This window comes from Arachis duranensis, chromosome 4 (assembly GCF_000817695.3).
Source record: "Arachis duranensis cultivar V14167 chromosome 4, aradu.V14167.gnm2.J7QH, whole genome shotgun sequence".
NCBI classification, from domain to species: domain Eukaryota; kingdom Viridiplantae; phylum Streptophyta; class Magnoliopsida; order Fabales; family Fabaceae; genus Arachis; species Arachis duranensis.
This window is the reverse complement of record NC_029775.3, coordinates 4670104-4690730: the sequence shown is the minus strand read 5'-3', so window position 1 is coordinate 4690730 and position 20627 is coordinate 4670104. Positions and strand designations below refer to the sequence as shown.

General features: G+C 33.7%; 3 protein-coding genes and 1 non-coding gene across 4 annotated transcripts; 1 reads left to right on the top strand and 3 right to left on the bottom strand.

The window, feature by feature from the left end:
• Positions 1 to 4364: 4364 nt before the first annotated feature.
• On the bottom strand, positions 4365 to 7146 carry LOC107482867 (L-ascorbate oxidase homolog). Its single transcript, XM_016103458.3, has 8 exons — positions 6994 to 7146; positions 6704 to 6813; positions 6112 to 6382; positions 5918 to 6020; positions 5481 to 5826; positions 5017 to 5388; positions 4860 to 4938; positions 4365 to 4577 (listed from the first exon to the last, which is right to left on the bottom strand). The coding sequence occupies exons 1-8, from the start codon at positions 7144 to 7146 to the stop codon at positions 4365 to 4367; spliced, it is 1647 nt and encodes a 548-aa protein (XP_015958944.1).
• Positions 7147 to 8097: 951 nt separating this feature from the next.
• TRNAF-GAA (transfer RNA phenylalanine (anticodon GAA)) lies at positions 8098 to 8170 on the top strand. Its single transcript has one exon. It is a non-coding gene; the product is annotated as a tRNA-Phe (tRNA).
• A 198-nt stretch (positions 8171 to 8368) lies between these two features.
• LOC107482989 (glucan endo-1,3-beta-glucosidase 1) lies at positions 8369 to 11821 on the bottom strand. Its single transcript, XM_016103586.3, has 4 exons — positions 11318 to 11821; positions 9961 to 11235; positions 8911 to 8938; positions 8369 to 8806 (listed from the first exon to the last, which is right to left on the bottom strand). Exons 1-4 carry the CDS (start codon positions 11403 to 11405, stop codon positions 8635 to 8637), a joined length of 1563 nt encoding a protein of 520 aa, XP_015959072.1. The 5' UTR covers positions 11406 to 11821; the 3' UTR covers positions 8369 to 8634.
• A 4554-nt stretch (positions 11822 to 16375) lies between these two features.
• Positions 16376 to 19034, bottom strand: LOC107482990 (5'-adenylylsulfate reductase 3, chloroplastic). The gene is made up of 5 exons (XM_016103587.3): positions 18865 to 19034; positions 18612 to 18767; positions 18367 to 18493; positions 16977 to 17781; positions 16376 to 16865 (listed from the first exon to the last, which is right to left on the bottom strand). Exons 1-5 carry the CDS (start codon positions 18950 to 18952, stop codon positions 16635 to 16637), a joined length of 1407 nt encoding a protein of 468 aa, XP_015959073.1. The 5' UTR covers positions 18953 to 19034; the 3' UTR covers positions 16376 to 16634.
• Between the last annotated feature and the right edge of the window lie 1593 nt (positions 19035 to 20627).

The following is a 20627-nucleotide window of genomic DNA, read 5'->3' as shown; positions in this document are numbered from 1 at the left end:
AAATGGAAGCAGGCTATGGATGCAGAATATGAAGCACTAATGAGGAACCAGACATGGAAACTGGTGCCGTTACCACCAGGGAAAGAAGCAATCGGAAGCAAATGGGTGTTTAGAGTGAAATATAATGCTGACGGCTCATTACAAAAACACATGGCATAATTAGTGGCACAAGGATTCTCTCAAAAGTCTGGGACTGACTACACTGAAACCTATAGTCCAGTGGTAAAACCAACTTCAATTAGAGTAATTCTAACAGCAGCACTTACAATGAACTGGAGCATTTGCCAACTTGATGTCAACAATGCATTTCTGCATGGTGACTTAAGTGAAGACGTGTACATGCATCAGCCACAGGGATTTTAAATCAACAAAAACACCTTAGTGTGTAAGCTTACAAAGGCACTGTATGGATTAAAGCAAGCACCCAGGGCCTGGTAACAAAAACTATCCACAGCCCTGAACCATTTAGGGTTTACTGCCACAAAGTCAGACATTTCAGTGTTCACAAAGCTCTCAGGTTCATGTAGGACCTTCGTTTTGGTATATGTCGATGACATTATCATAACAGGGAGCTCTAGTACAGAAATTGATCAAGTAATTCAGCAGTTGAATAGCATATTTGCACTCAAAGATCTAGGAAATTTACACTACTTCCTGAGAATTCAAGTCTTTAAGTTCGATGATGATGGTCTGCTTCTTACACAGGAAAACCCCAAACTATATAGGTCAGTGGTGGGTAGCTTACAATACCTAACCATCATAAGGCCTGAGTTAGCTTATGCAGTTAATAAAGTGTCACAGTTTGTTCAAAATCCTTTGATTGAGCACTGGAAAATAGTCAAAAGGATTTTGAGGTATGTACAAGGCACTAGCAACTATGGTCTGCATCTACACAAAGGCTGCTCCATGAAGATCACAGCCTACAGTGACTCAGATTGGGGAGGTGACCCAGATGACAGGAAGTCCACAGGAGGCTTCTGCGTTTTCCTAGGAAGGAACCTCATATCATGGAGTGTCAAAAAGCAACCAGTGGTGGCACGATCCAGACTGAGGCCGAATATAGAGCACTAGCAGACTTGGGGCTGAGCTGGTCTGGATCAAGAGTTTGATTATTGAATTGAAGTTTGACAGCACAACTCCTCCTCTAATCTATTGTGACAATTTAAGTGTTGTTCTACTGGCTGCAAATCCGATACTACACTCTAAGTCCAAGCATTTTGAAACTGACTTACACTTTGTGCGAGATTATGTCACAAAGAAGGCATTGACAATTAGCCACATTCCAGGATCAGTACAAATAGCTGATGTGCTAACAAAAGCTCTTCCAGCTGCTATGTTTCTGAATTTTCGTGACTTGCTAAATGTGAGTAGAAGTCTTAGCAAGAATACAGAAATAGAAGAATGGCATGACATGAGGCAAGAAGCAGACTGCGACAAAGTAAACTTAGAAGTTTCTAAACAAACAGAATTGTTTGAAGACAGGGAGCATGACAGAGTACTGAGCAACTAATTAAAAAGAGAGGTCAGCTTAAATAGGGAGCATGATAGAGCATTGAGTAACTCTTCAAGTAGAATACAGTTAGAAGGTAGTTAGATCTCAACCAGAACAATATGCCAGCCGTAATTAGTTTGACTATAAGTAATGGATTTTGTAACTATTTCAGTTTAGCCAGTTCAGTTCAGTTCAGTATTCACAGTTCATAACAATAGAAGCAATTTTTCCTTTCCTTTCATCTCTCTTTCTTTCTTTCTTTCTTTCTTTCTTTCTTTCTTGTTCTCTGAGCTCTGTTCCTCGAGTCTTCTTGACTCATTCTCCTTTCTTACTTTAGCTTAGATTCTGATACCTTTCAATATCGCATAATAATTCAGTAAAGTATCTGTATTTCATAGAGAATACCGTATAATTTAATAAGAAATATTAATAACTTAATATTTTTAGCCAAAAAAAATTAATATTGACTCAAATATAAGAAAAAGAATAATCGCTTAATATTTTTTTAATCTAAAAATAATTTGAACTAAGAGTTAGATATGTAAATAGTAAATATTTTGGTCCAATATTCTAAGTGAGATTAATAATGTTACGGATAAACTATTAAGTAATTAAATAACCTATTCAATAACATTATATTGGAAATTTAGTTCCAAAATTTGATTAAATTTCTACATAATCGGCTAGATTCACAACTTTTATTAATTTGGCCTTTCAAATTTTAATTATATTATAGCACTACAATAATATAGATTATTTTTGAGGGTTATAATGTGTAAAAGAAAATTAAAATTTGTCAAAAAAAATAAATTTTGACACTATTTTAACTATAAAAATATGTTAATAAAAGTTTTGTCAAAAATAGTATTTTTAACATATAAGTGATTGTGAAAAAAATTTAAATCTTATTTTGATAAATATTGGCTGTCAAAAATAATTTGTTAGAACATTTTGAGAACATATTTTCTGTGATACTTATTAATTGTCAAAAATACTATTTATTTTGACACTTATTGACTATAAAATATTCTCAACAAAAAATTTTAATAAAGAATGAGATGAGATATTGAAACTAAAGAATAAATTGAGATTTTGAAGATAAAGAATGAGTAGTATAATCTTAAACTGAGAGCAGTGTGATGTCAAAATTAATAGAGCCAAAGAAGAAGAAAAATAGTGGAGTAAATTGAAAATAAATGAGTGTCAAAATTGAGGAGTAATTTTCTACGTCAAATTATTCATCAAGAAAATACAAAAAATTTGACATTTATGATATTTATCAAAAATATATATTAATTCTGACATTTAATTATGGTGTTAAAAAATAAAATGTTAAAATAATTCTATTTTCTTGTAGTATAGTGATCTTTTAAATTGAATTCTGGACACTAACTATAATAAGTTCTAGATCTTTTTTTGGTATTGGATTAACAAACACAGTGATAATGTGACACTTTCTTACCAGTTACCACTTTGGACTTGTGTGAAACGACCATGTTTCATTTAGTGTCCAATCGGCCTTCATTGAGTGCGAAACAAAAATATTCATTAAGTGCCACATGATTATTGCATTTGTTGAATTGGTGCCAAAAAATATATAGAGAATATATGGTGTCCAGAACTTTATCTATCTATTTATCTATTTTTATCGTATAAAAATTAATACTTAAGTTTTTTTATATTATATTTAAGTGATATTTTTTTCTAATAATATTATATCAGCAATTTTATTTGTTAAAATTTAAAAATTAGCCAATTATATTTTAGTAAAAAATTTATAAAAAAATAAAAAATAATTTATTATTATTCGATTAAAACATAAAATACTAATTAAATATATTAAATATACATTAAAAATATCATAATAATTATAAAAATTTTCAGTTACAAATATTAAATTTTTACAATTTAAATATGTTAATACTTTTATTACTATGTTATATATATACTGCATAAGACTTTACTATTCTTTATTTTTTAATCTATCATACTAATTGACGAAAATTATTTTGAATAAGTTTAAATTTGTCACATTTTCTTACTAAATACATTCAAATATACTATAATTATAAAATTAATTGATAATTTTATATTTATATTTTGTTATCTTTTTTATTCTCGTTCATTTTTCTAAACCCAATTAAGTTTAAATTTGGCATATCTCCTTACTAGGTATATTCAAATATATCATGATTATAAAACTAATTTATATTTTTGGTGTTTTTCTTTCTCATTCATTTTTTAAAATTTTTTTCTTTAGTTATTTACAATCTAAAAATAAAATACCATATAAAAAAATAAAATATGACAATTAAAATAAATGTAAAAATAAAAATAATAAATTAAGATGTAATATAAAATAATTTAAATTTAACATTAATTTACATATTATCTAATCAATCTCTAAATAATATAATACTTATTAAAATACACTATATATAGTATAATTAATTTGATTCTTCGCGCATTGCCTTAGTCTTACTCTAATTTAAAAAATTTCTATAGCGCAATTAAAATCTAAAAAATCAAATAAGTAAAAGCCCTAAATACAAGAGACTTTTAGTCTTGCAATTCACTTCAAATATAATTATTATCAACTTTAGTGTTATGAAATATTTTAACATCTGTGAAGTATATTCTTCCATCTTGACTTTTTAAATTTATATAATATAAATATAATTAATAACTTAAGATATAAAATATAATTTTATGAATTACGGTTCGCATTTGTTTGACCCCTGTTATGAAATTCCAGTTCCGGCACTGGAACTATAGCCGCTAATTTAATTTGCAAAGGCATTGTGTTGATATCATATTATCATTCTCCATACATGATACATGCATTGGTTCTAGAGTTTTAGTGTTGATGAAATTAAAAAGGCCTAGTGTAGCGACCCCTTGCCCTGCCACAAAGGAGTGCATTCTTTGGGATCGGAAGTTCATCTCTGAATGATTTGGAAGGTGTGTATACCCTCACATACAGTTGCTGCCCCAAGTATTGCCTTCCCCAATTCTCAGACCTTAGATTCCACATTCCCACGTTGTCTAGTGCCACGTAGATTGCTGTCCATGACTTGGGGTACACCTAATAATTTCACCATATCCATATGAAAAAGTATAAGTATACGATGAAAATACTAAACAATGTGAACAATGAATATATCGGATATTCATTTTACTAAGTGTGCGGATAATTATTCTAATATTAAGATTCAGATAATTTAGATGTATAGTGTGTTTTGATTTAATTGGTAATTATTCACGTTGTTTAAGAAAGTTATTGGTTAATTGCTCAATCCATATATATATATTCATTACTATTGTTACAATTATATAACACTATGCATGCATGGTTATTACTTTGTACCTGAGTGGTGCATCTATATACAGCATCTCTCAGATTGTAATGTGCTCTACTTTGAGGTGTCCACCTTCCACTACCGAACCTGTTATACAATCTCACATAAATGTATATACACAAAGCATGGACATAGATTAAGAGAGCATAATTATAAGCTTATTACCCTACAACAAAGAAGGAATGTCCATCAAGATGCCATGACTGCACAGACTTCTCTCCATTTTGGAACACAATCTCCACAAAGTCATGGAAACTTGCCCCCAACACAGAGGTTTGGAGGTAGGCATTATTGGTTCCCCTTGAAGGGGTTGTAGGGATGGTCCCAACAGAGAAAACTCCAGGGATGTTGAAGTAGTCAGCTAGCTTCAATGGTGTATCTGGTGCAACATATGACACACCATTCACAGCATACCTCTGTTTTCCATTTATGAAATGAGCAGAGTTTGCCAGAATTATGGTTCTTGTTGGTTTGATTAGTCCGTAGGGGTATGATCCTTGTGGGTTTGGTCTTGGTCCACTTGCTGTCAGATTCCAACTAATTTCATTCAAACTACTTCAGAACTTGATTGTCTTAGTTACTTAATTCTAATAATATGTAACATGTAATATGCACACTCTTTACTATACCGTATAGTTTTGGCTTGATAAAGAGAGGAAGCAATATCTTGGGTAGGCCCTCGGGGAGGAGTAGTAGATAGATGCCGATTTGAGTTGCTATAATGAAGAATTGCAGTAGTGGTGAGTACCCTTCTGGTGAATCTAGTGGAGACAACTATGTAATAATCCTTTGGAGGTTGATCAGCAGTGACAAGAACAGAATAGGTCTGTCCAAGATGGATGTCAAGGGAAGAGTAAGTGTTCTGTATGGTGTGAGACCCTTCTACCTCCACAAGTTTCATCTTGTGCCCTTGGATTCTCATGTTGATTGATGTTGTCAACCCCACATTTGATATCCGCAATCTATATGTATTACCTGCATGAAGAGTAGTAGTAGTAGTAGTACTCATATGTGTGACATGAAGAGTAGTTACATAAAAGAATACTGTGTTAGATTGGAAACCAACCTTGATCAACAGTGAATGTGATTCCATTCCAACCACGTCCATTGATAACAAGTCCATCAGGAAAAGGAAGATTATGACCACGCCATAGGCTATGCATCAATTTCTATTATAGAGTAACATAGAAACAATTTAAGTCAAGGAATTGAAAACAAATGCATCATTTAATATTGGAAATGGATGGTGGTTTTCCTTACATGATGGCCTCTCTTGTACCAATCTCCAGCAAGTATGATGAAGTCCTGAGCAGGAGGAGGAAAAGGAACAGGAATCCCTGGCCGGCTCCAGATCCTGATGGCGCCGTATCCTCCGGCGGCTTTTTGCATTTTTAGAGAAGGGAAGTAGAAGAAGCTTCCAATCTGGTCTTTGAGCTGAATAACATAAGTGAAGTTCTTCCCTGGTGGGATTGGACAGTTTGTGCCTTCAACTCCATCCTGCCATGAGTTCCTCCTATTCTGTAATCCATTCCTGCATAATGCATAATATATCATTGTATCTTAACAATATCAAATTTCAAATGAATGATGTGATATTCAGATCATTTTTCCCTTCATACTTGAATTCCCAACAAACACAGAATAAGAAATAGGACAAAAATTAACAAAGGCTATAATATTCTTTCTGATAATCAGAGATTGATTACTCATTATTCATAGCATACATCCATTCCTCTGTCTCACTCAGAAATCAAAATATGCAATATGATCATATGAACAAATTAACAAAACACAAAGTATAGGATTGGAAAAAGAAAGAAAAAAAAATAAACATGCAAGAAAGAATTGTTACCATGAAATGAGGAATGGTTCTCTAAGGTCGTTATAGACACTGATGATCAGGTTATCATTTGTAACCGCATCTATAGTGGGCCCTGGAAATTGCCCATTAATCAAGATCCCCTACAAAATTGAAAGAAAGAAATCAAGAACTGCAATGAGCTAAAACTTGTTCAACAAAAGACTAAGCATGCATCAGCCACAAACGAAGAAGAAATGCAATTCTTGAATTGTAATCAACAACAAAGAAGAAAGTAAATGATGAGTGCATTAAGATTAAGGAAAAAGGGATCGTGACAGAACCTGTTGCTTAACACCAAGAGGATAAATGTCACCATAGGTGACCTTCCAAGTGAAGAACCTGTATGGGTTTTCAGAGTTGACACTGCCAACACAAAAGAATGCAATGGCAGCAACAAGAATGAAGGAAGAAGAATGAGCATAGCATGCTCCCATTGTGAATACTGAACACACTTTCACGACCAAGAAGCAAGAAACTAAGGGTGGTTGATTGGAACTTGTAAAAGAAGCAAAAAGGAGTGTATGTGTTGCTAACTTGCTATTTATGAAGCCTTAGATTCCACAAGGCCTATTTCACTGCCACACTGTTACGTTGTTGTTAGAGTGTGCCAGGTATGAGTATTGCCATGCATGCACGAGAAGACTCGAACAAATTCCACTAGTGGTTGGTGTTATTGAAATTGATGAACTTGCATCTCACATTTATATAACTGGCTGATTCAACGCACTCTCTGCTTTTTTTTTTTACTCATGATGTATTTTGGTACAAGTTAGTTTTCAACTTTTCATGCATCTTGATTATGCAAAGTGGTGAATATTTTAAGGAAAATTTTATAATTATTATCATGTAAAGATATTTATTTTGACCATTAAATAATAGATTTTAGGACTTGATTTTTATATGGTATAAAAATGTTATCTTTATTTAAAATGTAACAAAATAAATAAATCACACTTTTTAAATTAAAATTATCATAAAAAAATATTTTTGACATTTTCTTGAAGTAGTTGCCATTATTTTATGGTCAAACAATGATGAAAAATGCACGCATGTGATTTAGAAAGAGTGAATGATACCAATGTAACCATTTTACAAATCGGATAGTCCGTTTGTAGTCAAAGCATTAAAAATTTTATAACATTAAAATCGAAAAATTTAATTTCTGTCTTCAGAAAATTAAAGTATCTTTAAAGTTAAAATTGTACTTTTTGATTTCACTTTTCACATAATAAAAAATTCACATTTTGGAGAATAAGCGAAAAAGATAATATATTTGCAAATACCACAATTTGTCCCATATTTAAATTTTTAGCCTCTTGATCTAAGCAGCAAGTGTTATTGAGGAGTTTATTGATAAAAGTTTTAAAGGTATATTACAATAACATGCGGGGATAGCTCAGTTGGGAGAGCGTCAGACTGAAGATCTGAAGGTCGCGTGTTCGATCCACGCTCACCGCATTTTTTTCTATTTTTAATATTTTCTTGCCCTCTAGCTTGATAGCTTCCACTTCTGTCTTCACTGAAATTAGGTAAACTTAGAATCACTTTGCAAATGGTGACCCTAACAAGTAACAAGGTAAGAGCTTCACAACCTATAACATTCTCTACTTCGAGATCCACTCTCATCTCTTAAAAGGAAAAAAAAAGGAGACAATATTTGACAAAGCAAGAAACAAAGCTCTCTACAAATCAGTGGTGATGTCTACATTATGTTACATACGGTACCCAACTTGGCTAACAAATATGATTTCAAGAGATACATAATTAATTACAGGAACCCCACATGAAAATTATTCACCCTAATTTCAGCACTAAGTTTGGACCTGCACCCTCCTCTCTTTCCATTGCTCTAAAAAAAATTCAAAACAATAATACCAGACATGACCAGCGGCCCCCTCAAAATTGAATTATTTATTTGCACCTCACAAAATGAATAGAAACACAAAGGGGAAAGCAGCAACCAAGCTGATGTACAAAATGTTATTACTTGCACAAATTTGAGTGCTCTTAAAGGCCATGAAACTCAACTTCTCCCCAGCATTGCTTGACTGAGTAGAATTCACCACTTGCTTGGTATTGTTGATCAGTTGTTTGCTGCATCATATGAAATAAATTATCAAAGTCAAGATTTGGGTGTTGGGGGAATCTTAATTGTAGAAGCATTCAAACTAAGCAGACAGTTTTTCACTTTTTCTTACCTTCCAGGAAATATACAGCTCCCGTGACCTGCAAGAAACAATAAACAAGAAATAATGTCAGTCACAATTGTTAGTCATTTACACCAAGGTTGTGTTGTATCATGTATTCAATCTTAATCTTATTCGTACACTAAAACGACTTACTCTCCTTCCCTATTCGATGAGATGTGTGACTCAAATCAATTGGGTCATACATCTCATTCAATAGTGAGAGGAGTGAGCCAGTTTAGTGTGCGAAGAAGAGCGAGTAAAAGAATATTTCTCTATACCAACAAAGAGATAACATTAGTTGCAGCATACTTAATAAACTTAAATTTACAAGCAAGAATGCTGCCAACAACTGCCTCTTTGGAAACTGGAAAAGTAAGACTTGATTAATAATATACTAAGGTAATACCTAAGCACCATGCTCAGAATCTTTGCAATTGTCAGGAAAAACAAGGGGCTCTAAGACAAACCAACATTACCAAGAATTGGTTCCCCCATTGAACAAAGCCTATACCATTAACAGTCCTCTTCCTCCTTTTTTTCCCACATAAAAAGTCAAAACAACCAAAGTGCCTTTGTAACATGCAGGTGCCACTCACAAATGTATTTCATTTAAGAAATCATTGCCTCTCCACTCCCACAGTTCCAATTTTATGTACAAAGAGTGAAAGAGGAGTTGCTTATACCAATACACAAGCACTCCTTCAATAAACTAAGCATGCATAACAAGAATTTTCTCACAAGTATAATTGAAAATAACATAAACTCCTCTGAGATTAGGTGATATCATGTATAACTATCCTAAATCTCAGAAGAAGTGAAAAAAGGGTCTACTTCACATGGAGGAGTGTCATATGTAACATTACCTAATCTCATATAGGAGCTAGATGTAATTTACCCAAACCATAATGGACATATGAAAATTGAAACGCTCCCCACTCAGTAGTATAGTCAAATCCAGTGTCACACAGAAATCCATAAATTCGAATACAGATCACTAAGCATCTTGTGAAATTGAACTCAACATCAGTATCAAAGATTTAAATTGAATGAGGCACTTACTGGGGTCACTGGTAGTGATCATAGCTACACCCTTGAAGTCACAAGACTCAGTAGCCTTCCCTTGGTTGTGGTAATAACTATCAAAAGCATAAGAAGCATGGTTCTTGACATTATTAGGCTCAAAACAAGTCTCCCCAGGCTGAATATCAGAACAATTGGCCCTGCCCGGACCACAAGCCCAATCCAACGCCGCCTGAAGAGTCTTGCCATCAACACCATCCATTGCAACACAGTATGTCTGATTAGCACTATCATTTGCCAGAAAACCCCCAACACCAGACACACGAAGCAAGTAAGAAGGTGTAGCATTTCCATAGAACAAACCCCAATTTGCTTCTGAAACGGGTTCAGACCTCAAATCCTCATTGAACAACTCATATATATACACACTGGAAGTAGTTTCCGGATGTAATGGTGTCCCACTCCGATCAAAAACATGCTTTATCAAATTTGAGTTATAAGTATCAGCATTCTCTTTAGTAGCATACGGTTCTTTTGAATCACCCTCACTAGGCCAACCGGTTTCGGTTACAAGGATCACAACATCAGTGATATTGAAATTCTTCATTGAGAAATAAGCAGCATCGATCATAGCATCATAAACGTTGGTATAATGAAGCAGAGTATTGGGATCAACCATTTCCTTAGAAGATTTCAAAGGCTTGAAGAGTGAGTATTCAAGAGGAACCAAATCTTTGTTTTGCATAAACACATAATAAGGGTAAAGGTTAAGCATTAACGGCGACCCGGTTCTCGAGAGAAACTGAAGGAGAGGGAGGATAATTGATGAGAGGCTCTGGTTGAAGAATGCTTGAGAAGGAGGAAAAGGTTCTTGAATTATGGAAGCAGAGTGAGGGGTTGAGATTTTGATGGAGTTTTCAAGTTTTGATGCAACGAGTGCGGTGTAGAGGGATTCGAGGGCGGGGAGGAGGAGAGGGGCGGAGGAGGGCACGGTGGTGAGCACCTCGTCGCCGACGGAGATTCCGGCGATCAGAGTTTTGGGGTAGTAAGCGACGACGTTTTTTCGGATCCATGAAAGAGCGGTGGTGTTGGAGGAACCGATTCCGAGGAGCTGGTTGTTTGGTACGCTGATGGTGACGCTGATGTTGGAACCCGACAAGGCTCCGAGGATGTCTGGGTTGGCGTCGTAGATTCGAATATGTGTTATCTTCTGCTTCTTCAGGAACGAAACTATCTCTGATGGTGCAAGAAGGTTTGAGACATCAGTTCCTATGTTCACTCCCACGAAGGGTTCGTTCTTGTTTGAGGATTCAGCTGCAAGGAAAGTTGAAGAATTGAAGTGAGAATCAAGAACAGAAACAAATGGGCTTGCTTAAAGTTTCAGGCTTTTTATTACCTAGTGATGATGTCGGGAATTGAGTGAAGGCTATGATGAGCTGCAAGAGGGTGTGAATTATGAGGTTGTTAAGATTAGGTTTTGCCATTGATCATATGATAAGGGGGATTTGGATTCAGTATTTCTTCATCTTCTGCTTCTGGTTCAGTTGTTGAGGATCCTTCTTGCATTGTCTTCTAAAAATGCTCTTTGTTTTTGAGCTTTCTGTTGGGATTGAGATTTTGGACATGGGTTGGTGGGTTGGGGTTAATTTTTCTTGGCTTGGGTGATTCAATGGAAGAAGATTGAAAATGGTGTTGAGATTTAAAGTGGTTAATGGTGGATGGAAGAAGATACTGGTTTGGTAGGAGACTTTAAAGGGAGTGTTTTACACTTTTACTGTATCTTTTGGAGTAAGACTAAGATCATTATACTATTAAACTTTGAGTTCATTCTTTACTAAACGTGACAACTATTTTTGCAAAGGGAGTGCTTAACTGTTATTGGAGCTTTCTGCATTATTTCTTTGTTGTGGCCCAGAGGATTTGTTTTGTTTGGTTCAACAAGTTTCCATGTGATGGAAATATGGCCCTTTCTAGAATCCTGTTGAAAGCTGAAACCGACACTAGTGGCTACTGCTCATAAGTTATGCTTGCTGATGAAAATATGAATTTGCAAATTGCAAGATAAAAGTAATAAGAAAGTTAAATCAATGGGTTGGTGTATTACTCCGAGTGTCCTACTTTTAACTAATAATATGGTCCTACTCCTACTTATTCTTGCTAAGCGGCAACCTGTTACATCATTTTAATGTAATACACACATACATACAAAAATGTATGTAATTACTAATTAGCAATGAAATTGAACTTTTCTAGATAGAGATGGATTTAAAATTTCAACAGGACAACCTGGCTTGGAGAGAGAGAGAGAGACTTTGCTTGTTTACTGCAACATTCAAAAAGTCTCTCTTACTTTAAACTTCCAGCACATTCTCAGAAATAGATGTAATTTGATAAGAAAACCAAACACACAACCCACTAGGCCACTATAATATAGAATCTTATGCAGCAGAATAATTAATTAAGATTGGGTGAAGGGGTCATCACATATAGCATTGTCTGTTCAAAAAGCAGCAATGAGATTACTAGAGGCATTTACTTTATGGCACAGTAGCTAGAATCTCGATTTAACTCTTAAAATCTTTCGATATTACGATTTTAAATGAGTTTATCGATTTTACGAAATTTGTACTAAGTCTGACGATTTTACAATTTAAATCTTGTTAAGATTTTACGTTTTACGTTTTTTATTTACTTTTTCGATTTCACGTAAAATCTCGATTTTCTCTACCTTGCTTTGTGGACATAAACGTGTTCATTAACATAATTTAACTTTTGGGATATTGAAAGGCTCAGTATTATTTCACTCATTTATTTAGGATCTGCATTTTGCCTCTATGGTGTATGCTTTTGAAAAAAGTTCTCCCAACATTAAGTATGATTATTTACTTTTGGCCTTTTATAGCATGGGTGAATTCAAAAAAGTAATTTTAATAGTTACACTAATCGAATTTCAATTTGCTAGTGAATAGTATTTTGCACATGTGAGAAATCTTTTGCTGCCAACAACAATACAAACATAATTCTAAAGAACAAGTAGTTTGCCTTAAAATGTAAAAGGTATAGCAATAAAAGGACTATTTCTTATCTATTCATTTAGAGTTTATTATCTCATTATTATAAAATAAATTAAAGTATGGTTTTATTTTAAATGAAAGACAAACTTTAAACAAAATTATCATAATTAAAATTTGATGAACACATCATAGAAGACATAATGCACCACCATAATGAAAGGATCACATTCACATGTGCACCAATAACAGATTATAATATTAACAAGGCTCTTATCATCCCTTCATTATCAAACTATTGAATAGCCCTTCACTTCATCTATTGCTTGCTTAGTCTCATAAAGGAACCTTTCGGTTACACAGAATTTCCCCGTGTATAGTTTTTTAGAAACTTTTAATAAAAACCGAAATAATTAGTAAAAAAGAATATTAATCATTATGTTTATGTTACTCGATAAAAAGTGTTGAGAATCGATGAGTCATGTTTTAGATTAGTAACATTCGTTGAGAAGGGGTTCGATTGATAAAGTTGGCAAGGCAAATGTTTGTCTATATAAATTCGATAGTAAAAAAGATTCCAATTGATTTTGATAGTGTTAAATTTTGATTTGGGATTGTAAAGCAGTTTTTGCAGAGTGATGGACGTGGTTTTTGGAGCAGTTATCAAGTTATACTTGACGGAGCAGTTACTTTGTTGAGTCATTATCAGATCGACAAGTGTGAGTAGGAGATTGGTGGAAGATGTTTATAAATAAGATAACAAATAAGGATTTTGGGGTTGAAAATTTTTCTCAGAAACACTCACAAAATCTCACATTCCTACCTACTTTTTGAGATTCTTAGTCTTAAATTAATTTCTGTAAGTTTCTTTCCATGTTTTTATATTCTTTTACCTTTATGAAATTTATTTTTCCAGCAAGATTAATGTTGATAGTTGTGCATTTGCTTTTAAGTTGTTTTCATAATAGTTTAATTTCTATTCTAGTTTCATTTTCTTTTCAAGCACTTAATTTTCGAAGTTAATTTGCTTTCCATTCATTAGTCCGCCGTTAAAAAATAATAAAAATATTTTTATCATTACAGAAATGGAAGACTTTGATGTATGATAAACTGATATCATTAAAGAGAGTAAGTTTTGCTCCTAAATATTATATTTTGAACCAATCCAAAAATTTCTTGCAAAAATTCTTTCAATTTTGATATGCAAAAAATCTGTTAAACAGTTTGCTTAGCCAACCTTGGATAAGTAAGAAGAAGTGCAGGATAACACAGACAGGAGATTAGAACTCAATATCATGTTTGTGAACCTAGGGACTAGTACTAAAATTTTAATGTCTGTCTTTAAAATTTTAGTATTTTAGGACCTCTAAAAAGATTTTAGTATTTTAGGACCTCTAAAAAGTGGAGACATAGGAGACTGAAACTTCAATAATATTTTATACCTAAAATATTCTCATTTCAATTAATTAATTTTAATTTTACTCTTTGTACAAATTAAATTAGAACTTCGTTCTTATTTTCATCTTTATCTCCCACCTTATATTAAACACAATACATATTTCAATCTCTATCTCTTAATCTATGTCTCTCAATCTCAATCTTTTAGACTCTATCTCTCTTCCAAAGATTACTTAAAATACTCTCTTTCATGGATTGAAAGAATGAGATAAATGACCTAAAGTGGGGTTGCTCAATAGTGATTAGCAAAGTGGCAAGGTTCCCAATCCTATGATAAAAGTTAAGAAAAGAATGAACCTTTGCATGGAAAAAAGAGGCAAAAGCAAAAGAAAAAGGCAGGCCTTAGATTGAGATAAAGTAATGATTATTTATTAATTGAGTAATTGACTAAGATGTTCTGGCATTGCCTATGCTGAAAAACCAAATACTAAGGAAGAAATATTGACGCTTTAACTAAAACAAGGGGTTGAATATTCAGTGATCACAAATGGTATGAAGAGCTAGAACGAAAGAAGGAAAGGAAAAGATGGAGCTTTCTATGGTGGTAAAAGAATATTTTGATCTTTAAAAAGAAGAATGAAAAAAAAACACCCAATCCGGTCCACAGAGGTCTCGTTGTCCTTTCAAGGTAATTGTCAGGGATCGGGTTGGGTTTTTTTTTTTTTAGTCAGGGGCCTCATTGGCTTTCGAAGTAATTGTTAGGGACTGATTTAGGTTTTTCTCTCAAAAGAACCAGGATGCATAATGAAATAGGCAATATTGGCATAATGCAATATTGGCATATCTGCCTATTTGAATTTATTTGAATTTATTTATTTTTTTATAGTAGATTGGATTCATCATTATTGATGAGCACATGAGAGAAATAGTCTTGAAGGACGAGAAAAATAAGTTCAGAGCATGAAGAAAGAACATACTAGTGTAGTATTTAAAATTGGGGCATAAATTTAATTTGACATTTTCATAAACGATGAAAGCAAATTATAGAAGTTGAATAAGATAACCACACAAATAGAATATTTTAGGTTGGTCTTTTAAGCTCTTCAATATACTTGCTGAATCTGTATGCAAAAACCAAGAAGTATCTTGTTAAGATAATTCTGCAAATAGGATTATCTGCTTCACATTATATAGTTCGTAACTGGCTAACTGCAATATGTAATATATTCCGATGATAGAGTAAACCAGTGAGTTAACAATTACAAGAACCGATGAAACTTGTACAGTTTTTTTAACGTGTATCCAAAAACCTTGAATTACTACTCATTCATGCTTTTAGGATTTTATAAATATTTTAAATGACTTAAGTTTGACAATTTGTTTGATAAATTTAATTTTAGCTTTTGAAAATTGATTTTTATCTTTTACTTGTCAGATTAATTTGACATCTACATAATACATATTGTTCATGTCTTCAAGATCATGTGTTGCTTTTTTGTAATTGATAATGGATAGGATTATAGCACTCGTGTGTTGCTGTAGGATCTATGAGTTGGGCTTTCTGTACCACAGAATTTTCCAACATGACTCTGCGATTCTATTTAATTTGTATGGGATCCAGAGTCTGCAGGTTAAGTTGGGCCCTAAGACCCTTAGAAGAGCCCGTTAGTCATTAGTTACCACTTGTATGCTCAACAATTCTTTAATCCTGGGTTTTCTACTTTCATTCTCTTCTTTAGTCTTTTTTACCTTCATTTATTTGTTTTTGCTCTTGCATTAGGGGAAGAGATAATTACTGTAAATACTTTAGTTTGTGCTTTCTATAGCTTTTTTACACACCAACTTTCCTCATGCTCTAGACTTATTACGCAAAGCAACTTACTTATTATCATTTCAAACACACCAACTGTTACTAGTAAAGTATTGGTACTAGTATAGTAATACATGGCTATAAGTGAAACTAGTATTAGACCATTTTCGTTTGGCATGAGCTCAGGTAAACTCGCAAAATCTTACCACCAAGAGAGGAAACAGGACAGCTAATGTGGATAAAACAGTAAATCAATCCCTCCTTGCCGAGCAAACAATACACTTCAAATTTGAGGAAGGTTTCTTCCTAAAACTAGTATACATAGATACCGATTAGTCAATTACCAAGGCCATGAGAACATTCGTTTTGCTACCAAAACTACAGTTCCCACTTTCACTCTTCCACCGTATTGCCAAAATCTGTGAATAAATTTATTGACGGTATGGTTTGACGGATCATGAATCGAGCAATATACTCATTTCAGTTGATAATCATCACCTGAGGGCATTCACGAATGCCATCAAAGAATCAACGTCTCTCTTTTCGGAAGGATACTTGATTGGCCGAGAAGAGTGTTTTGGGAACAAGAGTATTGTGGGAAAGCTTCCCAGTTGAAGCTCACTCTTCGCATATTCTTTCTGCTCACCATCCGCTCTGAATTTTCCAACCTTCACTCCTGACCCTGCTAGCTTATCTGCCAACTCAACATATGATTGCTCCATAGCCTGTTAGAGTTCAGAACAAACTTGCTATTAGACAATCATAATCTCAAGCAATAACAAACCAAACTGAGAGCCTTAATTAGAATACTTAAGCTTCAAGGAATGTGATTTTACCTGACAGAATTGGCACCATGGTGCATACAGAACAACAACCCAGGGTTCTTTTCGTTCCTCTGATTTTGCCAAGTTTTCAATTCCACTCCTGCTCAAGCTAACCACATTTTGGGTGTCAAATATGTCGGCAACTGTGGCAGTTCCGTTCTCGTGGGCAACCCCATTTCCATTAAGCTGGGCCGCATCTTGTTTTATATTTCCCTTGTGAAGACCACACTCCTTAGCTTTGGCATCCTCCCACCACCATCTTCCCTCCCTTTCATGTTGTCCAGGTAAAACTGGCCTTGTGCATGGCTCACAACCAATTGAAACATATCCTTGGGAATGCAATGCATTAACAGGCACATTCATGGTCCTAAGGAAGGTCCATATGTCGTTGCCTTTCACGTTTGCAACCGGGTTCCACTTTACAAGGCTACCAATTCCACCATCCATTCCTTCAAAAACCGGATCAACCTGGACAACAGGTATCTCAGACCTAGTACCAGGAGACTGGTCTTTTCTCTGTCCAGTTATCCACGCCTTGAGACCTTTCAGAGCCCTCCTTAAAGGTCTCACCTTCCTCACTCGACAGCACTCTTGATGGCCATCCTCATAGAACGAGAAGAGCCCCTTAGTCCTTACTAAGGCCTGAACCTCAACAGCATCCGGGAACATGTATTCAATGTGAATTCCATAACGCTTCTCAACATCATCAAAAAGTCTGTAAGTTTCTGGATTCAACCTCCCAGTGTCCAAACTGAATACCCTGAAGGGCCGACCAGTCAAATGTGCATACTCAATCAAAGCAACATCTTCAGCACCACTGCAAAAGGAAAAAACACTTACTCATTAAACTCCAAGTCCGAAGATATCTACAGAGAGTATACCAACCAAACTTAACTGTTCTGTATGACAAACACTATAATCATGCCTGCATTTGCTAGTAGGTAGGGCTTATGGAATAATGGGGACTGAGTCAAACACTTCTGCTAAACACATGATTAAATGTCTATATAAAACTTTTATAAATATATATAAATTAAATTCTTATTGATATATGATAAGATTTAATTCATCAATTGATTTAACATTTATAGACTGAAAAGCATATTTATCGGCAAGTAACAAAAGTTCAATAAATTGCAAAATTATGATAAATGGGAATAAAAACTAATCACTATTTTGAATTTTTATTGGCAGCATATATAAAAAAGTATAAAAAAAATATAAAAAATCCCAATAAAGGCTACAAAACAATTGTCCAGATACATTTGACTTTTTTCCCCTAATTAGTAGTAGCAAATGACAACTTGAAATGTATGCTAGAGTAATAGTCTCCAAAATGTTAGTTAGCAAATTCAACACTATCTCATCAATTACCATGCAAAGATGAAACATTTCGACCCACCTGAAGGCAATAGCGATGTCGTTGCCAAATTTCTCAAGGGCTTTGTCCATTATCTCAAGAGGAGAAGCATTTTCAAGGTCTCTCGCCAATTGCTCATAGTCTTCCTCGTCTTGCTTCTCACTAACCTCTGCAAATCCCAATACCAATTAATTCAGTCGCACAAGTAACTAACCAACTAACTCATTTCAAAAAGAAAAGTTCAAAATTTTCCCTCAAACAATCCACTAACAAGAGAAAACACGTACCAGGAGTTGCTATAGTCGCAGCAAGAGGAACAATGGAATCCCTACGTTGAGGCTCGGCGTTGACGCGCCTCACCAAGGAGCGTCTTTGGGTCAAATTAACAACTCCAGACGAACCATTTGGTCTCTCTGGAACCTTAAAGGAACCAATTTGAGGAGCTGAAAACAATAGAAACACTGAAACATTAGTCAAACCCTAAAAATGAATCCAATTAAACAAGTAATTCAAAAAAAAAAATCAAAATAAAAAGCACACCTTTGGGATCGGAGGAGGAAGCAAATCGGGAGAAGAAGGAGGTTGACGCGGCGGTAGAAGAAGAGGAGGAAGTAACAGCGAGCGCCATAGAAGAAGAAATGGTAGCACTAAAATCTAGAAATGATTGTGTTGTTGCAATGTTTCAATGGAGCTTGAGAGAGAAGAAATGAGGAAAAGAGAGGGTTTGCATATAAAGAGTGCAGGTTCATTGAACCTGGACGGAATAACTGGTTTGTTACTTGGTGCTTACGTGGCGTGTGGTTATTGGTGGATAGGAAAACGATGGCGCGTGGCTTCCGTAAGATTGAGCGCCCAAGTTAGACCGGGCTGTTGTGTTCGAACTGTAGATCATCAAGGTGTCATACATGACATATTTCTCTGTCTTTTCCCTTTTTTTCATTTAATATTTATTTTATGTAACACTAATAATAATAATATAATAAAAAAAAGAAAAACTTTTAGAAACTAGTATTTTTAGTAATTTTAGTTTTTATTTAATTAGTATAAATATTAAATTATGTTTAATAAATATACTTTTTAATTTATGTGTATAAATGATATAAATTATTATTGATTAAATATTAATTTAAAATAATAATAATATTTACTTGTCCTATAGAATTATTCAATATTTAAATTACTTAATTTTTTAAAACATTTAAAATTCACGTTAGTTTTTAAAATCCAAAAGGCATCAATAAAAACTCCTTAATTCATGGCGTAATTACATTAAATCATAATTTTAGTTAAGACGTTTTGTCTGTCGGATTTATTGTTAAATTTCGTTTATTTGTTTTAAGAATTGTTAACTCATACTCCAAGTTTGGGTGATGGGTATATTAAATTAGTTAGAATTAGTTAAGTTATAATGATTGAGAGTCTTGCTTTAAGTTTAACTTTAACATATATATATATTAATTTTGTTATATGTACACTAAAATTAGTCATCAGTATAAAATACATATTAAAATATAAATACACAATAAAAATAAATTAAACTATTCATATATTTATATACAAATACATTGATAATTAATTTTATTGACAAATTTTAATGTATAAATAATATTTTTTTATATATATCACTGTACGGATAATAAAACATTATTCTTCTGCATCAATAACAGAATACACTCTCTACTTTCTCTCCCAATATTCATTCATCTAACAAGAATTAACGGGGATTTTACTTAATTTAAAAATAAAATATTTTATTTATAATTTTTTTCCATGTGGTGGTGCTAAATAATCTCTTTAAAATGGTGAGAAGGGTGGAATCTGCCAATTAAATTATTATATGCGACCATGGTACTAGCATATTCTCTATAATCTATATAAATATTCTGTCTCCCTTTCTATCTTGCTTTCGTATTATTCCGTTCTTTTTGTGCTCTATCCCCTCTTTGTTATTCCAATATTCTAGTTTACTGAACCTCAATTTTGTCTATTTTGCCTCAAGAATTTTAATTATATATATGTTGCTGTTGGCCGATCGTTTATATGTTTTTTTGTTTCTTGTCTTTAATTTTCCAATCACAAACTGATTTTGTGGGTTAGATTTTTTCATTTATTCATGTGACTCTTAGTACTTGAATTGGACACATATAGTCGATTGAAGCCACGAGCTATGAATATTGAAAAAGATGCTATGATTAATATGAGGCTGCAAGGCAAAGAGGGCAATTGGCTTTTAAAGTTGAAAAAGCATCCATCATGCCTATGAATCTACTATCAATATATATGAGGCTCAGGGCAAGTGGGAC

Bases quoted from the DNA above. Each gene is read 5' to 3' on its own strand.
- LOC107482867 (XM_016103458.3), bottom strand. From the start codon at position 7,146: ATGGGAGCATGCTATGCTCATTCTTCTTCCTTCATTCTTGTTGCTGCC. The intron at 5,389-5,480 runs GTATAGTAAAGA...GAATGAAATTAG, and splicing joins TATCAAGCCAAAACTATACG to TTGGAATCTGACAGCAAGTG. The intron at 4,578-4,859 runs GTACAAAGTAAT...TGAAATTATTAG, and splicing joins TATATAGATGCACCACTCAG to GTGTACCCCAAGTCATGGAC.
- LOC107482989 (XM_016103586.3), bottom strand. From the start codon at position 11,405: ATGGCAAAACCTAATCTTAACAACCTCATAATTCACACCCTCTTGCAG. The intron at 8,939-9,960 runs GTAAGTGCCTCA...TGTTTCTTGCAG, and splicing joins GATCACTACCAGTGACCCCA to GTCACGGGAGCTGTATATTT. The intron at 8,807-8,910 runs GTAAGAAAAAGT...CATATGATGCAG, and splicing joins AGCTGTATATTTCCTGGAAG to CAAACAACTGATCAACAATA.
- LOC107482990 (XM_016103587.3), bottom strand. From the start codon at position 18,952: ATGGCGCTCGCTGTTACTTCCTCCTCTTCTTCTACCGCCGCGTCAACC. The intron at 17,782-18,366 runs GTGGGTCGAAAT...TTCCTTTTGCAG, and splicing joins GACATCGCTATTGCCTTCAG to TGGTGCTGAAGATGTTGCTT. The intron at 16,866-16,976 runs GTAAAATCACAT...GAACTCTAACAG, and splicing joins CATGGTGCCAATTCTGTCAG to GCTATGGAGCAATCATATGT.